The 15,880-nt window shown below is 38.7% G+C and overlaps 1 protein-coding gene across 1 annotated transcript in view; it reads left to right on the top strand.

Annotated features, from left to right (window-relative positions):
- ANO3 (anoctamin 3) overlaps nt 1-15,880 on the top strand; it is a 228,400-nt gene that overhangs the window by 84,910 nt on the left and 127,610 nt on the right. Inside the window, exons 2-3 of the mRNA XM_042446466.1 lie at nt 4,026-4,226; nt 4,381-4,452. Of these exons, the coding sequence (XP_042302400.1) occupies nt 4,026-4,226; nt 4,381-4,452 (273 nt within the window). The remainder of the gene's footprint in view (nt 1-4,025; nt 4,227-4,380; nt 4,453-15,880) is intronic.

Genomic DNA, 15,880 nt, shown 5'->3' with positions numbered 1-15,880 from the left:
ATAATAATAATAATAATAATAATAATAATAATAATAATAATAATAATAATAATAATAATAATAATTCCACCACAAGCTCATTGTGTGCATCCATCAGTGTTCTCCCTTCTCATGTTCACACAGGACTGGAACAGAAAAACAGTACCATACATTTATATGTAAATTTAGCTTTGAGGCTTATTGATTTAGCTCAAATACTAATGCACATGGCTTTGAACTGTTGTAATCTGTTTTAACTTGTTAATTATATGTTCAGCCTATGTACGTTATTTTTATTGTTTTAAACTGTTATTACTTGCTTTTACTAACTTGTACACCATCCTACAATCCCTTGATAAAGGGAGGGGTAGAAATATTCTTAAATAAATAAACATGAATCTGTTCTGGCAAAGATATGACTGTGGCCCTCCAAGATGGTTATGAATTGCAAATCCCATAATCTTTAGCATTGGGTATGCTGGCAAGAGCTGCTGAAAATTATAAGCTAAAAATATCTGGAGAGTCGCTGTTGGCGATCTCTGTTTTATGTTAAAATTGTAATAATCAGATTATATCTGCAGGAAAAGACTATAAACAGTAATAATAAAAGCAATAATAACAATCATTTTGGAATTTGTCTTTACTGACTGGCAATAATTTTGTCCTGCTTTTCCCTGAACGATTGCTACTTTTGCTGGCAACTTGAGCTGAAATATGATTCAATACTTTCAAAAACAAATTACTGTTAACTTGGGTGGTACAAAGCCATCTGACTTAATGCATTCAGATTTATTTTACATCATTTCAGTTTTGTTTTTCAAAGTGGCACTTATGGCATCAGTGCAGGGATGACCACAAATCATCTAGCACTCTTCTATTTTGTTGTTTTAGAAAATAAAAGAAAATTATAGTAAGCATTACATTTTGAAGAGTGGAATATAGATCTCCTGGGAAAGATCAACTTCTTTTTGCTTCATTTTCAAGGATCTCATAAGTTTATCTAATTTCATGGCAGTAACTTAATGTCTTGTAATAATCACATCCTCAACAGGTTTAAGATGTAACCATCAAAGTGAGTTGTATTACTCATCATGTAAGAAGCTGAAAAGTACTTTGGCTAGGATCCAAAACTGATATTATACAAACAGAAGGAGGCTTAGGTGGCCCTCACATTTTCTGTTTGAGTGAAGCCATTTTTTGATCCCACCCAAATTATTTTTCTACCACTTATATATGTAGTACAACTCACTTTATCTCTGTTTCTCTATAGACCATCATGTTCAGAAGACTTACTAGTCCTCAAACACAGGAAGGGAGCAGTTGAGAGGGAAGTACACTAAAAAAAAATAATAAACCCTTATGTATGCTTTTAACTCCCACATTATAGCATCCATGTTTTAAATCTGGTGTGGAGAACTTGTAGCCTGCCAGATGCATTAGCTTTTTCCTGCATAGGTGAAGCATGATAGAAACTACAACCCTTAGACATTTAGGGGATCATGCATTCCCCATCCCTGCTTTATTTGCTATTCCTGTTCATCTAAAGAAAAATAGGATTGTCCACAGCATATTGCAGGTAAAGGATGCGCATGGTGACAATTATTAAAAACTTTATTTTAAATATATAAATTGTTATTTATTTTTTAATTATACAGAAATAAGTGACTGAAAATTTCTCAAATTCAATCCTTCCTCTTGTAGGCAACAGTGTCAATGCATGGAGGGATCACAATACGACACAGCAAGCTTCTGTTTATATGCTTTGTCACACCAGGACATTACAAAGAATTAGGCTTGCATAATGGAACAAAGATGGGTTAGCATCAGCAAGCAGGGAGCCTTTTCATATCATATTGCTGCTGGTCCATCTTCCTCCTTGTGCAATCACATGGTTGGTTGGTTGGTTTTTGCCACCAAAAGCATGTCTGGCATTCAGTATTGCGATTATAGACTCATAACCTAGAGTTACAGATATGTACCTGTTCCACGTCTGCTAATCCTACATAGTCACAGCCATTTTTACAGCCAGTAGACCCCAACCCATCTTAAGACCCAGCCACTAAATCAGGTGAAAGAGCTCCATTCAGCTGGTAATCAGGTTTCAAGGAGGAGGATGTTTCCGCCATCCTCCTGCCAGTGAACATGGCTGCAACAATCAGAAGCAGGATCTCTCTCACAATTCCCTGTCACAGACTTGCTCACTCATGAGAGAGAGGTGTGAATATCTAGCTCTTAAGGTGGTTTGGGGGGCAGGGGAAAATTGATCCATGATATGTTAGTTATATATCCTTAATTAAGTAGATAATCTCAGTGGTGTCATTAGGATTGGTGCCAAATTCCCCCATTCCACACCATGAAGAATCCTTAGTTTTAAAAAAATGTACTCATATTGCTCATAAATCATAATTCCCATATATTATTGAATGTAATTGCAATAGTCATGAGATAAAAAAACTAGCAACATTGAAATTCTACTTTTAAATTGCAATATCATACATACAGCCTAAATGTATTTACATATACATACATGTGATTAAAATGAAAATTTGGTAAGATATTATGTTTTGTTTTAAAATTTAAAATTTAATTATTATTTTTTTAAAAACTGGAGCCTCTCCTATTTCCTCCCACTGAGCCTTGTCCCACTTATGCCATCACTTCAGTGTTTTAAAAAGACACAGGTGAATGTTATGGCCTGATTCTGTCAAAAGGAAGATCTTTGGGGAACAGTGGTGTCACCTGTCTGTAGTATGTCACCTGATGCAACCCACATTTCCTTCATGCGCATACACACACACACACACACACCAGTGATACCCCTGGACAATCTAGGATTCCATAAATCTTGTTTATCATCTCATTTCATAGTATCATTCTGGGTTTTGTTTACTTCTTGGTTACTTCTGCAAGTATCCCAATTTAGAAACCCAGTGGGTGGATTTAAAAAATATGGTAGGCCTGGTTACCAGACATTCCATGATGCTAACAGCAAGGGGCCCATTGGATCATATTGAAGGAATGTTACACTACTGCTATTGCAGCAGAGCAGCAAAAGCAGGTTGGAACAGGCTGAAGGAATGTTTCTGTAGTGCAATTATGACAGTTGCATTTTTGTTTCTTTCTTTCTTTTTTAAAAAAAACAAGATATGCAGGACAGAGAAAAGTGGTAACAGCCTCCTTGCAAACAGTAAAATAAAGATGATGGAGAGGGGATGAATGGGAGAAGTACTGGCAATTCTTCAATAATTTTCTTCTCAGAGGAAGCACAAGCAATTTCAGCAATGTTCTTCCCACTTCAAGAAATTCTTTGAAAGCTCAAATTTGTGAAGGCTATTCACAATTAGCAATTTATTCTGTGCAAAATTCACAGATAGTTGCTTTGTGCAGAAAACAGCATTTTCTGTACAGATATTTCTGCAGACAATTTTTTTCACAGAAAATGCTGTTTCAAGAGAATAAGAGAAGAATCTCTACAAATACAAGCCCAAAACCGAAGTGCAAAAAAAGAGATGTATTCCATTAACAGTAGTATGGCACTGATATAAACCCCACTTCTTTAATGGAACAAGGGGCTAGTATTAAACTGCTACAAGATATCTGTGTATTGGGAAGTGGGCAAAGACATCTGTTTGGATCCATAATGTGATATACAGTGTTAAAATCCTTCAGTGTTCACTTTGTAGAGAAGGGGACCAAACATATTGTCCCCATTCCAGTGGGCTTTTTCAGAGGTCATGTGATTAAAGATATCCTTCCTAATGTACTGGTTAATGTCCACGCAGTCTCCAAGTTTAATCATAAACCCCAGTGGTTTAAAACACCTGGACATTTTTTGGTCCAACTCACTTCCTCTTGCCTGAAGAGGAGTTCAGGAGACTGCATTTTGCAAATTTATAGTTGAGCCTATTAAAGGTATTGCCCACCTTGAGATTTTGGACATTATGTGTGTGTGAGAGAAGGGGGAATTGGAGGATTGGTTAAACTGTTCAATTACTTGCATAAAACTGATAATAGTCCTCTGACTGTTCTATCTATATTCATTTCAGGCATGAACACTAGCAAGAGTGAGAATGTAAAAGAGCCCCCTTTAAAGCCCTCCAGAAGATCCTTACCATGCCTGGCACAGAGTCAAACCCATCCCCACAGTCTCAGCAAACACTCTTCATTTCTTCAACCAAATCGAGTACAACCTCAACCAGTAAGCGCAGGTGCATCAGCCACCACAGTTGATGTTGTGTCAGAACGAGGTAGGTGTTTGCCTATGGAAGTCATTTATTTTCTTGAAAATGTGTGATACTTTTCTAAATGTAATGAATAAGCCAAAATCAGCAAAGTGGGAGTGGCATTTGGGGGATTTCAACAATGGCCTTGATGGAAAAAATGTTTTGTTCTTCCTTTCAGCCAAAGTGATGGAAACCCTGGAAAACAATTTGCTAAAATTATCTAATACAGAGTACAGTGACCCATTCTTAGGTGAGTGTTCCTTGTACAATTATATTCTGTAGCAGTCATTAAAAGTAACCTCATGTCCTTCTCATTTGATTATATAGATACCAAATTAGAGATGAAAAATGAAATTATTGCCTGCTGGCAGACAATTTGAAGCAGTGGCTGGAGTCCATGTGCTTTTAGTCTTTCTTCATCTCCTCCTCCTTCTCCTCTTCCTCCTCCTCCATCTTTCTGGTGTTAAGGTAGTAGGCACGCGGATGGGACATTATGTCTAGGTTGCCCTACTTTTTGATTGCAGCCATTAATGTGAGATTACTTCATAAATGTTTTAGACAATGCCAACTCTTCACATTAACCAGTACATTAGGGAGGATATCTTTAATACACAGCTAACCTTAGAACAGCAGATGACATTAGCAGAATATGTGCTATGTAGTGTTAACAGTGTCATTGGAGATTGGGTCCACCACATCATACTGATATATTATTTCTTTTAGAACTGTGCTTTATAAATAAAAGATAATAATAATAATAATAATAATAATAATAATAATAATAATCTTTTAGAGATAAGGGGTCCAACCCAAACCTAGCTTTCCACAAACAGAAGAGGAAAGCAACAGAAGACAATTCACCCATAGACAGTGCAAATTCTCCTGCTGCCTGCAATGGCAAGCAAAATACTACCCACACAACTTGGTGGCAGGGACAACCTACAGGAAGAGCAGAGAGGAAGGTAAAGGGGGAAAGGCCATGTCCCCATGTTTCTCACTTGCCAGTCAGTTAGGGGGACTTAATTTGTATGCTGTCTTTCTTCCAGAATGGAACCCAAGGGAGCTGCCACAGAGAGTCAAATAAACATCTTAACAATAACATTTAAAAACATTTAAAATCACCACATAAAATGGTATAACATCATTTAAAAGACATAAGATTTAAAAAGTTTTAAAAGATAAATAAAACATCTTGATAAGAAGCTTACAAAAAGTATTTTCCTGCCAGTGAAATGAAAGCAGGGTGGGTACCAGCCTATCCTCCCATGGAGGGGAGTTCTAGAGGGTGGAATCAGCCACTAAGAAGGGTGATTCTTATGTCCTCACCAGCTGAACCTGGAATGGTGATGAGACTGAGAGAAGTCTTCCTTTGTAGCTCTTAGGACTCTGGCAGGTTTGTATGGGGAGGTATCTTTCAGATAGTCTGGACCAAAGCCATATACGGTGTTATACACTAATACCAGCACTTTAAATTGTACCTGGAAATGAATGGGTGTCCAGTGAAGCTGTTTTAACAAAGGAGTTACATGCTCCCTATCAATGGCCTCAAATCAGCATTCTGGCCACAGCATTAGGCATATACTGAAGTTTCCAAACAGTTTCCAAAGACAGACCCATGTATTGTGTGTTAGAGTAGTCATGTAATCAAGGCATATGTAGTGTAGCTAGATCTGACATCTCAAGGAATAGGTGAAGCTGATTGCACTAGTTTTAGCTGTGTAAATGTACTCCTGGCCACTACTGAAACCTGGCCATCCAGCAGGGATACATTCCCCTTATCCAGTTCACTGAGTAGATCATATATCAAGGTGGCAAAAACTGTTTCCATTCCATACCCAGGCTTGGAGCCAGATTGAAACAGATCTAGAAAATCAATCTCATCCAGAAACCACTGGATTTGGGAAGTCAATAAACACTATAGAAATATGCCCCAAAATGGAATGATAGAGACTGGCCAATAATTATTCAGAATAGTGGGATCCAGAGAGGCTTTCTTTAGTAATTACCTCACCACACTATCTTTTTAGGCAGGATGGTACTTCTACACAAACTGAAACATATCCAATAATACAAGACAAGCAGACACCAAGTTTACATCCATTGGCCCTGTGTCAACTCGAAGTCAGAATACAACAAAGTGATTTTGTCTACAGAGTATCTTGCAAATTCATCACAGTGGGCTTTCAAGTGATCTTTGTTTTCTTCTTGTAGGCAGAGTCTAAAAAACCCCTGACTCCCTGAGACAGTTTCACTGGATGATGATGTACAGATGCAATGGTGGTAGAGAAGTATGATTTCTTTGCTGCCACCATCATCACTGCATAGGCCTTCCAATGAACTCTAGCACACTCCAAGTCTTTTGTTACCATCACTGTAGTTTCCACCCCACTTATTTAATCACTGCCAGCCCCCTAGTGAACCAGGGGAGTCACTTGGCTCCACTTCAGGGAGAGGATACATAGGGGCTATTATGTCCACCACTCTGGCCATTTTCCTGTTCCAGAGATCAGCCAAGATCACCTGCAAAGGCAGCAGGGAAATCCCCATGACCTATCAGAAATCCATTTAGATCCCTAAATCTCTTAGGGAAGACCATCTTAATCAGCTGTCCACTAAAGAGGCTCTGAGTCCCCATGAGTCTAAAGACCACCAGACAATGATCTGACAATAGCAATAAAACTACAGAAACTTCTTCCACACCTAGATCACTGTCATCACATCCAAAACAGAATACCAGGTACAGAGTGTGTCCTGCAGCACTGGTGGCACCAGATATTACTTGGGACAGTGCATATTTTGTCTGTCTCTGAGGAAAATGCCACCGTGGACAACTGTACACAACTTGCAACAGTTCACTAAATGAGTGATAGGGTTTCTGCTAGGATTGGGGTGTAGGATTTGTTGACTGGGGCAACTCGCTGCCTCACTGATGCTGCTGGTCAAGTGAGCCTTGGATTCATCATGTCTCCTGCATCTGCATGTGATCATGAACACACAGACACAGAGAGAGAGAGAGAGACAGAGAGAGACAGAGAGACAGAGACAGAGAGAGTTCCAAGGAGATACAAGAGGGTGCAAAAATCACTTCATTTGTTTCATCACTTTCATCAGTGGTATTAAAGGCTGTATCTAAGCTGATGTTTTTATTCATTCAAAGCTAAGAAAAGAACAAAAAGCTTAAAGAAGGATTATTTTTTCTCAGCATGCATGCTTGGGGCGTACTGGAATGACAAAGGTACTACTGATCAACAAATACATTTCCATTTGTTTTCAATTTGTACACTTGTTCTCAATTTGAGCTTTTATATATTAAAAAGTGAGTCTGCAAGAGATTTTTTCTCTCCTGCTGAGTCAAACAGGTTTCAGAAAACTGACTTATGTTCCCAGCTGATAAAAGAAGGAATATCAGGTTAGGTGACATCTGATCCTTAATGTGATGACAGCCAGAAATAATGCTGAAGCATTAAACACATTAAATTCAAAAGAAACACATTCTTCTTGCAAATAATGGAGTTCATTTTCCATACTTAGGATGACATTGTTTGCTAATTTTGTTTTCAGAGGAAGCAATTAGTATTTTTAGAAGGTGGTAAAGCCTTATATAAGACTACAAAAACAACAAAATCTTGGGACCATCATATGAAATTAATAAGAGAGAAAGGAGACACATCTTAAGATACTGGAAAATGAAATTTTATCACCTATAAACTTATATAATTCTCTTGTTTCCAATAGTTTGTGTGATATTTGTTGGATTACCAAGCATCATGAGACTTTCTGATATGTCTGTGTTTGTATATGGGCTAGGCTGGAGCACTAATGAAGCCCAGCATTGAGCTTGTCAGCACTGCCTCCCTACTTGCCATGATTCTCTTTTCCACCATCCTGTGCGGGATCATGACTGGAAGGAGCTTCCCCATATCACTGTTTAAGATGTACAGAATCACTGTGTAAGTTGTGAACTCATGACATGACTTCCCACTATTAGCTTCCCACTATCAGTAGTTCTCTGGAATTATACAACATCTTGATGTCTTGGTACAGGGCAAGTAATTGCTCAGACTACTGACACAGAAAAAGAGAGAATTTGGGGATGCCTTTGGCTGCTGTCACACTGCAGAATTAATCCACTTTGACACCGCTTTAACTTCCATAACACAATGCTATGGGATTGTAGTATTTGTAGTTTGGTGGGCCACCAGAGTTCTCTGACAGACAAGGCTAAATATCTCACACATCTACAAACCCCACAATTCCTTAGCACTGTGCCATGGCAGTAAAAGCATTGTCAAACTGCATTAATTGTGTTGTGTAGATGTAGATCCAATTAGGAGGAGTTATAGAAGCTTCCTCTGTTTTTTTATTCTGCCCTTAGAACACTTGCAATTGCAGAACCATATTTTATAACAGAAAATCTTTACTTTGATCTGCCAAATGCCCCACTATTACAGAACCTAGTAACTGGGATTCCTTCTTCTTGAGGAACACTTTAGCAGTGGGATGCTGAAGGAAAAGGAAAAGTGACAGAACTTCAGTCTGTCCTCTAACGCAGAGGGAGCTTATGTAAGATTTATGATAAATGACTTTCATTTCTTGCATGATCTACAATGAACTGCCCCAGGAGGATTTTAAAGATGGATCTGAATTAAGTGAGTGAGATAAATATTTAATCATGTAGCTTGAAGGGAGGAGTGAAGAAAAGGAAGACAATATAGCAAAAGAAGGGAAAGAAAGCAGCAGATACTAAAATCTTTAGAGTAAGCAGGCAAAATTCCAGTTAATCTTCAGGGACATTATGAAATGCATTGGTGTGTTTAGAACTACAAAGTACTTTGGGTGCAAATGGATTACATTCTTACCTCATATTTTTAATGTACATGAGTGTGAAAAACCTCTGTGATACTCTGAAGGATGGAAGATTCTGTTGTAGGATAAATTGCAGGCCAAAATCTAGCTTTATACTCCACTCACTGAAGGACGAGAGGCAAATAGAACATTTGCATTTGGTTGAAAAACATGTGGCCTAATAAATGTCTGGGGTCTATCTTGCGATATAAGCCTGCCTGTTCCTTGAGATCTTCTGAGGAAGCCCTATTCTCTGTCCTGCCACACTCACAGGTAGATCTGGTGGAAACACAGGAAAAGGCCTTGTTTGGCTGCTCCCAAGCTCTGGAATTTCCTTCCTAAAGAGGTTAGACTGGTGCTCTACTTTCTATACTTCACTTGGCAGTTGAACACTGTTTGTTTGTTTGTTTGTTTGTTTGTTTGTTTCAGCAGGCCTTTGAAGGGTAACAGTAGCCACAAGTGCAGCAGTAATAATATTTTTCAAACTGCAAATGGAAATTTCAAACTTTCTCTTGTAATTCATAAGGTGAAAAAAAGGAGTATGTGTATCTAATGCTCATATGAAACAAACTAGAGTGTTGCTATAGTGTATATATATATATATATATATATATACACACACACACACACACACATACATACTAATTTTGTTTAGCTTGGATGCAGATTTTTGCTGAGAAGATTTTTGCTCCCAGAGGTGCAAAGGAGCATCCCCCCCCCCTTCAATATGACTTGTCTTGTGCAGCACTCTGTACTCTCTGCAAATGTATTCTGTGGTGTTGGTGTGCTCTGCAAAGGAGTGAAACAGCGGGCCAAAAAGTAGGGGGACTCAGTCCTCTGCCAGTAGGAGTCTCCACACAATCTCAGTTCCTTCTGGAAAAATGGATCCAACCATCTCTCTTGACTGCTATAATCTTTCATTATAAACATAACAAGATTACTTTATGTATGTAGCTTCAAAGAGAAGGGAGTTTATGTATAAAATTTCAAGCATACTTGCTCTTTAATAAAAGGGAGTGTTGTTCCTCTCAGACTCACAGTGGAAATACGCCCAACACTTCAGTCTATTTAGAGAGTAATCTGTAGAGTCAGAATATTAATTAACCTACACGCTGCCTTGAGAGTTCAAACAAAGCTGCAGAAATGCTTAGTAAAAATATATCTTTAAACAATTTTAGAACAAATTTAGAGTATAAGGCACTAAACAAGAGCGTTTCTCAGAGGAGTGATTCTGTATAGATAAAAATCTGTGAGGAATCTTGATTTTGGCTTTTAAAGATGGCACAGCTGGTTTCATCAAAGGAAGAGGAGTAATTAAAAGAAATATATATATATGCCTTACTTTTTAATGTTCAAATCTTTATGAACAGTTACTTTTAGTAGATCCATTTAAAAAAACACTTTAAAGAGACCCTGACTTGTGCATCCCAAGTAGTAATGCATTTTTATGTATGTACTAAAGAATAATGCATTGCATATTCTGCTCATTTTGCTCCTTTCTATCAAGACCATGAATTATCCCCTGTGATCCATGATTTGCTTTAATTATAGTGTTATACACAGTGCTCTGGTTCTAACCAAGTTTAATACATACAAGGGACTGGAGGACCAACATTGTGACTTGTGAACCTGTCTGGAAGCAGTAGTGCAGGGCCCAGGAAAACTCTTCATGTGTCACATGTCCTGTAAGTAAAGCCATGAGGAATCCAAAGACTATCAGGATTGACAGCAATTGTTGCAGCTACTGGGTTGCCATATGATCTGGTTAGCCAAATTCTGGACCCATTTACCCATAAGTCTCATGTCCCATTCTAAAATAAGATTTTTTTTTGCATATCATATATCTATGACATCAAAAACATTCATTTATTGGTATTATAAGGGTCCTTCCCCAAAGCATCACTGAGGCTAGCCCTCTTGTCTTAGGTTTTGGCCCTGAAATTTCAAGAAATGGGATACTGTTTGTAAATTATACTCAGCATGAAGCAGTGCTCAGTAAAACTGAAGAAGCTGGATGACAACCCTATATTATTTATGCATTTATTTATCAGTTTTATATCCTGCTATTATCCAAAGAAAATGGAGCATAACAAAGGCATGCATCACCGTGGCAAGGTCAGACTTGTCAGGAATAGATGCTGTTGGCACATAAGCTTTCACTTAAAACTGAGCTTCCAGGTTTTAAGCTGAATCGAGGAGTACTCCCAGGCTGCAAACAGAATGAGTGAATCCCTCCATCCAACACAGGTTTCATCCAGATTCACTAATCACCATTTTACTGACCAGGAGCACTTTAGTCTGGATTAAGTTTCAATTTTTTTTCACCCTCATCTAGTCCACTATTAACATGATACAGTAGTTCAGCATTAAAACAGTGTCCTCAAATTTAGATGGAAAGGAGAAATAGAGCCAGTTGTCACCAGTCTACCACTCTGATTAGATCAAAAAATCAGGAATATTACAGATGTAACTACTGCAGAGCAGAAAGTAGCCATTTAAATGTTTATTTATTTTCCAATATTTATATACTCCTTATATGTAAAAATGTTAAAGCTAAGAAAATGTACAAACATATCAGTAAGAGGAAAATGTCCAAGTACTACTGTAGGGAAACTTATGCAAGTATAGAATATTAACAGGATTCCAGCCAAAGTAAGTTTTTAACATGTTCAAAGTAAAGGATAGATGGAGCGTGTCAATATTCTAATGGAAGAACAGTCAACATGATAGGTGCCAGCACACTAAATGCCCTGCTGTGAACAAGACTGAAAAGACATCAGGAGCATGTGGCACTATGAAGGTTTTTCCATAGGATCTCTCCCTATAATCACCCTTACAGAGTGAGTCTATAAAGAAGGGGAGCTCACAGTTAACTAGGTCCCAAATAGTATATGGCCTTATAAACTAGCAATGAGACCAATGGATAGATAAGGGGGTCAGTAGATAAATATGACACCAGTGCAAGCTTTCAGTGTAGGTTTTATATGCTGCTGGTACATTGCTCCACTCACAAACCTTGTGAAAACATCAACTGTAGTTTCCAGACCAGCCATAAGGCACCTTCACATAGAGTATACTTATGGGTTGATGATACCAGTGTCTGCACCACTATAACAAAGCTTTCCTTGTTTAAGAATGGTCACAGTTGGCACACCGGTCAAAGCAGATAAAAAATGCCTGAGCAGCTGAACTCATATGAGCCTCTGTTGGCAGAGATGGATCCAAGAGTTCCTCCAGGATTGTAAACTTGATCCTCCAAAGGAAGTGAAACCCAATCCAGAATAGGTAATTTACCTGTCTTTTAGATAGGCAAACAATTCAACTGAAACACCTGGGTTGCTTTAAACACTATTCTTCCAGGCATTTCTCAGAAGCTTCCACAGCCACACTTCATCTTGATATGAGAAAGCAATTGAGTTGGTTGTCATCAGTATCACTTTATTTCAGATCATCTGACAACACCCTCCCCCAACAACTTCATATAGATACTGAACAGCCCTGGAGAGGAAATTTTTTACCCAGCACAGTTATCGGGGGGCCAACAAACAATCTCACAGTGAAATCTGTAGACAGGATTGTAATTATTGAAGTGCAGGGTCCCCAACTCTCATCTCACTGATCCGGTCCAGAATGACAATCATAGCTGATTGTGTCATAAGTTGCTGAAAGACCAGGCAAGTTCCCCCCTTTCTCCCTCCTTCTCTCTCCCCTTCTCTTTCTATAGGTCATCCATCAAAATGACCACAGTCGATTCAGTTCTGAAAATAGGCCTAAAACTAGGTTGAATCCAGCCTGAAATAGGCAGCAATAACAGACATCCTCTGAAAGTGCCACCAGAACTCTCCTAACTCTCTACTGGTAGTAGTCAAGAATTATGGGTTTCTCTTGAAGCACTCACACCCCTTAAGGGCAATGCCTTTAACCAGGCATGGGGCATAGTTCAAGACAGCATGAGGCTGGACGGCGCAAACAAACACGTCAGACCACATCCACTGAAAATGTACCCAAATAATTGGGCTAGAAATAACACTGGACACTTTGTTTGGACCTGGAACTATAACAGAATGAAGGAGATTTCACAGAGAAGGGTTTTTATCCCTAAAGGGCTTAGCAAAGAAAAGTCATGGTGGTTTTCTAAGGTTCTAGGTGTAATACACATCATTCACAAAGATGGGTGTTAATAATTCCCTGATCACTCTGAACAACTCCACTGCATGTAATTTGAGAATGTAACAGAAGCAGCAAAACAATTTTTTTCTGCCATCACTGTCACATAACATACATATTTTTGTGTTCTAGAAAATGATTGGTCAGTTTCATGATGAATCCTTTGCGATTTGTGCTCTTTGAAAGCAAACACTGGTGAGCACCAAATAAAATCTACAGAAGAAGCCAGAGACATACCTCATGGTGTTCAATTCACTGATATTTTTATTTGTTAAAAAAAAAAGCCCATTATGTTTTAGCTCATGTATGCTCAGCTCATGTATGCTCTCAAAGCCTTTCTTCATTGGTTATACAAAATCAAAGGAAGTAATAACACGTAAGCACATAGTAAAACTACATATAATTTAATATTATGTGAAATCATGATTATATTTGTACACTCTCTCTTGCCTGTACAAATCTATTTGAAAATTTAATTTCAAAAATTTCTTGAACTGAAATGCTCATACCATTTGCAGGACAAAAAGAAGCATGTGCGTGAAGGTTAAAATTTTGTTTTTGTTTTTTAATGTCAGCAGATGGTCAGGAGGGAAAAGCATTCTTACATAAAATTCAAGGACAGTTTTATGTAAGTGGGTGGAAGCTAAGGGAGTATTGGAAAACTCAAGAGGAAATTTACAAGAGTGGAAGAGGTCAAGATTCTCATTTAGACCTCTAGATAATAAATATTTTAATTTTTAAATCCACTCTACCTCTTTTTTTTTTAAAGGAAAACAGAATTCTCTCATGAATAGTACTTGCCTGTTCTACAGCCCAAAATCCAAGGTTTGTTGGAGGATGATAACCTAAATGTAAACCTTGCCAGAATTCATGATTACTCCACAATAAAGAATAAACTTTACTCTGTAACTCTGCAAAAACCAAGAGGTTTCCATGTTGGTTAGAATGGCATGATGGAAATATTTACTTCATAACAAACTAGACAAAATGCAGCCAATTTCACTGTACAATGGGTTTTATTTCCATTGTATTGCTGCTATTTAAGCTGTCATATTTGCCCATATCCATATATTTCTTCAATGCAAGGAGTGATTGCCTTCATCATCCATCCCCCCCCCCCCCCCCCCGTTTCTGCATCATCTGATTAATTTAGAATTTGAAGTCTACAAACTATGTGTGAGTGAAATGAACTCTTACACCTTTCCCATTTCTTTCTTTCTCTCTGTTTAATGACCTTTGGAATTAGGGTTGCCTGGTGCAAGACAAGACTCAGCTACACAAGTAGTTGCATATGATTTCAGAAGGTATTGATTGCAGCCATGTGCTTATTTAAATTATTCATTCTCATATGGAGAGTGGATAATTTAATCAGTTTTCTTCTGACTCTGATGGCATTTTAAAAAATGCTGCCATTTCCATAGATTTTCTCATGAGGGGGAGAAGGCCTCCCCAACCAGACTCACTTTTTTTTCTGTCACCTCTCTCTCTCTCACACACACACACACACCTCCCTGTAATATAGTTAAGCCGTTCTGAGTCCCAGTCCTGGGAAAAGAGCAGGATACAAATAAATATAATGATGATGATGATGACCTAGAGGAGCACAGGGGACAGAGTAGGATTCTCACCAGCCATGCAATAGTAGCACACAACAACATCATCCACCAGGACCTATAGAGGGTCTCCAGGAAATCTTGAAGCATGTCTGTGTCATTGCTGGTGATGATTCTCAGCTGCTTCCCACCGTGACATGGGCATGTAGTGGCTGTTCTGATAATTGGTGCACTACGCTGCAGGCAACCTTTGGGATTTTCCAGGGATCCTTTTGAGGCCTGAAGGATGATATTGTCATTGTGTGCTGGTTATTAGAATATAGCCAGTAATGATCCTTGTCTTCCTCTTCCTCTCCCCATGATCCCTCCATGACTGTGTTAGGGGAGCAACCTGGGCTGGAGGAAAGGGGCACAGCAGCAGTCCTGTATGTCTATTGGAAGTTAAGGTGTGAAAAAGAGGGCTTCATGTTTCCAAAGAAACCCCTTCCTGTTTATTCCCTCCCCCACCCTTGAATCTTTGAATACACTTTCCATCCCTAGACATTTGTCATACAAGCACCACCTGCTGAAATTCCCTCTTCCACAAAACTGTTAGAAGTACAGGAGTGCTGTTCTATTTTTCACCTGGCAACCATTTTTTCCAGAGAAAACCTATGTATGGTATCAGAGTGCTCTGGGATGGAGTGTCCAATGCACCCAAGAAAAGAGGAAGGGATGGAGGGGTGAAGTCAAAGGCTTTCATGGCCAGCATCCATAGTTTTTATGGGGTTTTGGGGGGGGGGGGGGGGCTATGTGGCCATGTTCTGGAAGAGTTTATTCCTGATGTTTCACTAACATGTGTGGTAATTGCCATCGTCCAGCCTGGAAGGAGTGAAGGGGGGGCAATGCCATCGGGACTGCCCTCAAGAGAAGGAGCCCTCCCTCCATGGCAACTTCCATCATACAGCCTGGAGGGAGTGAGGGGGCGGGAAGGGGCTGATTTTGAATTTTTATTGTATTATGTATGTATTTTTATTGCTGTAACCCACCCAGATTCCTTGTGATTGGGCAGGCTATAAATACATGAATTATTATTATTATTATTATTATTATTATTATTATTATTATTATTAT

This window comes from Sceloporus undulatus, chromosome 1 (genome assembly GCF_019175285.1).
Source record: "Sceloporus undulatus isolate JIND9_A2432 ecotype Alabama chromosome 1, SceUnd_v1.1, whole genome shotgun sequence".
Classification (NCBI taxonomy): domain Eukaryota; kingdom Metazoa; phylum Chordata; class Lepidosauria; order Squamata; family Phrynosomatidae; genus Sceloporus; species Sceloporus undulatus.
This window is presented reverse-complemented; position numbering and strand designations above follow the sequence as displayed.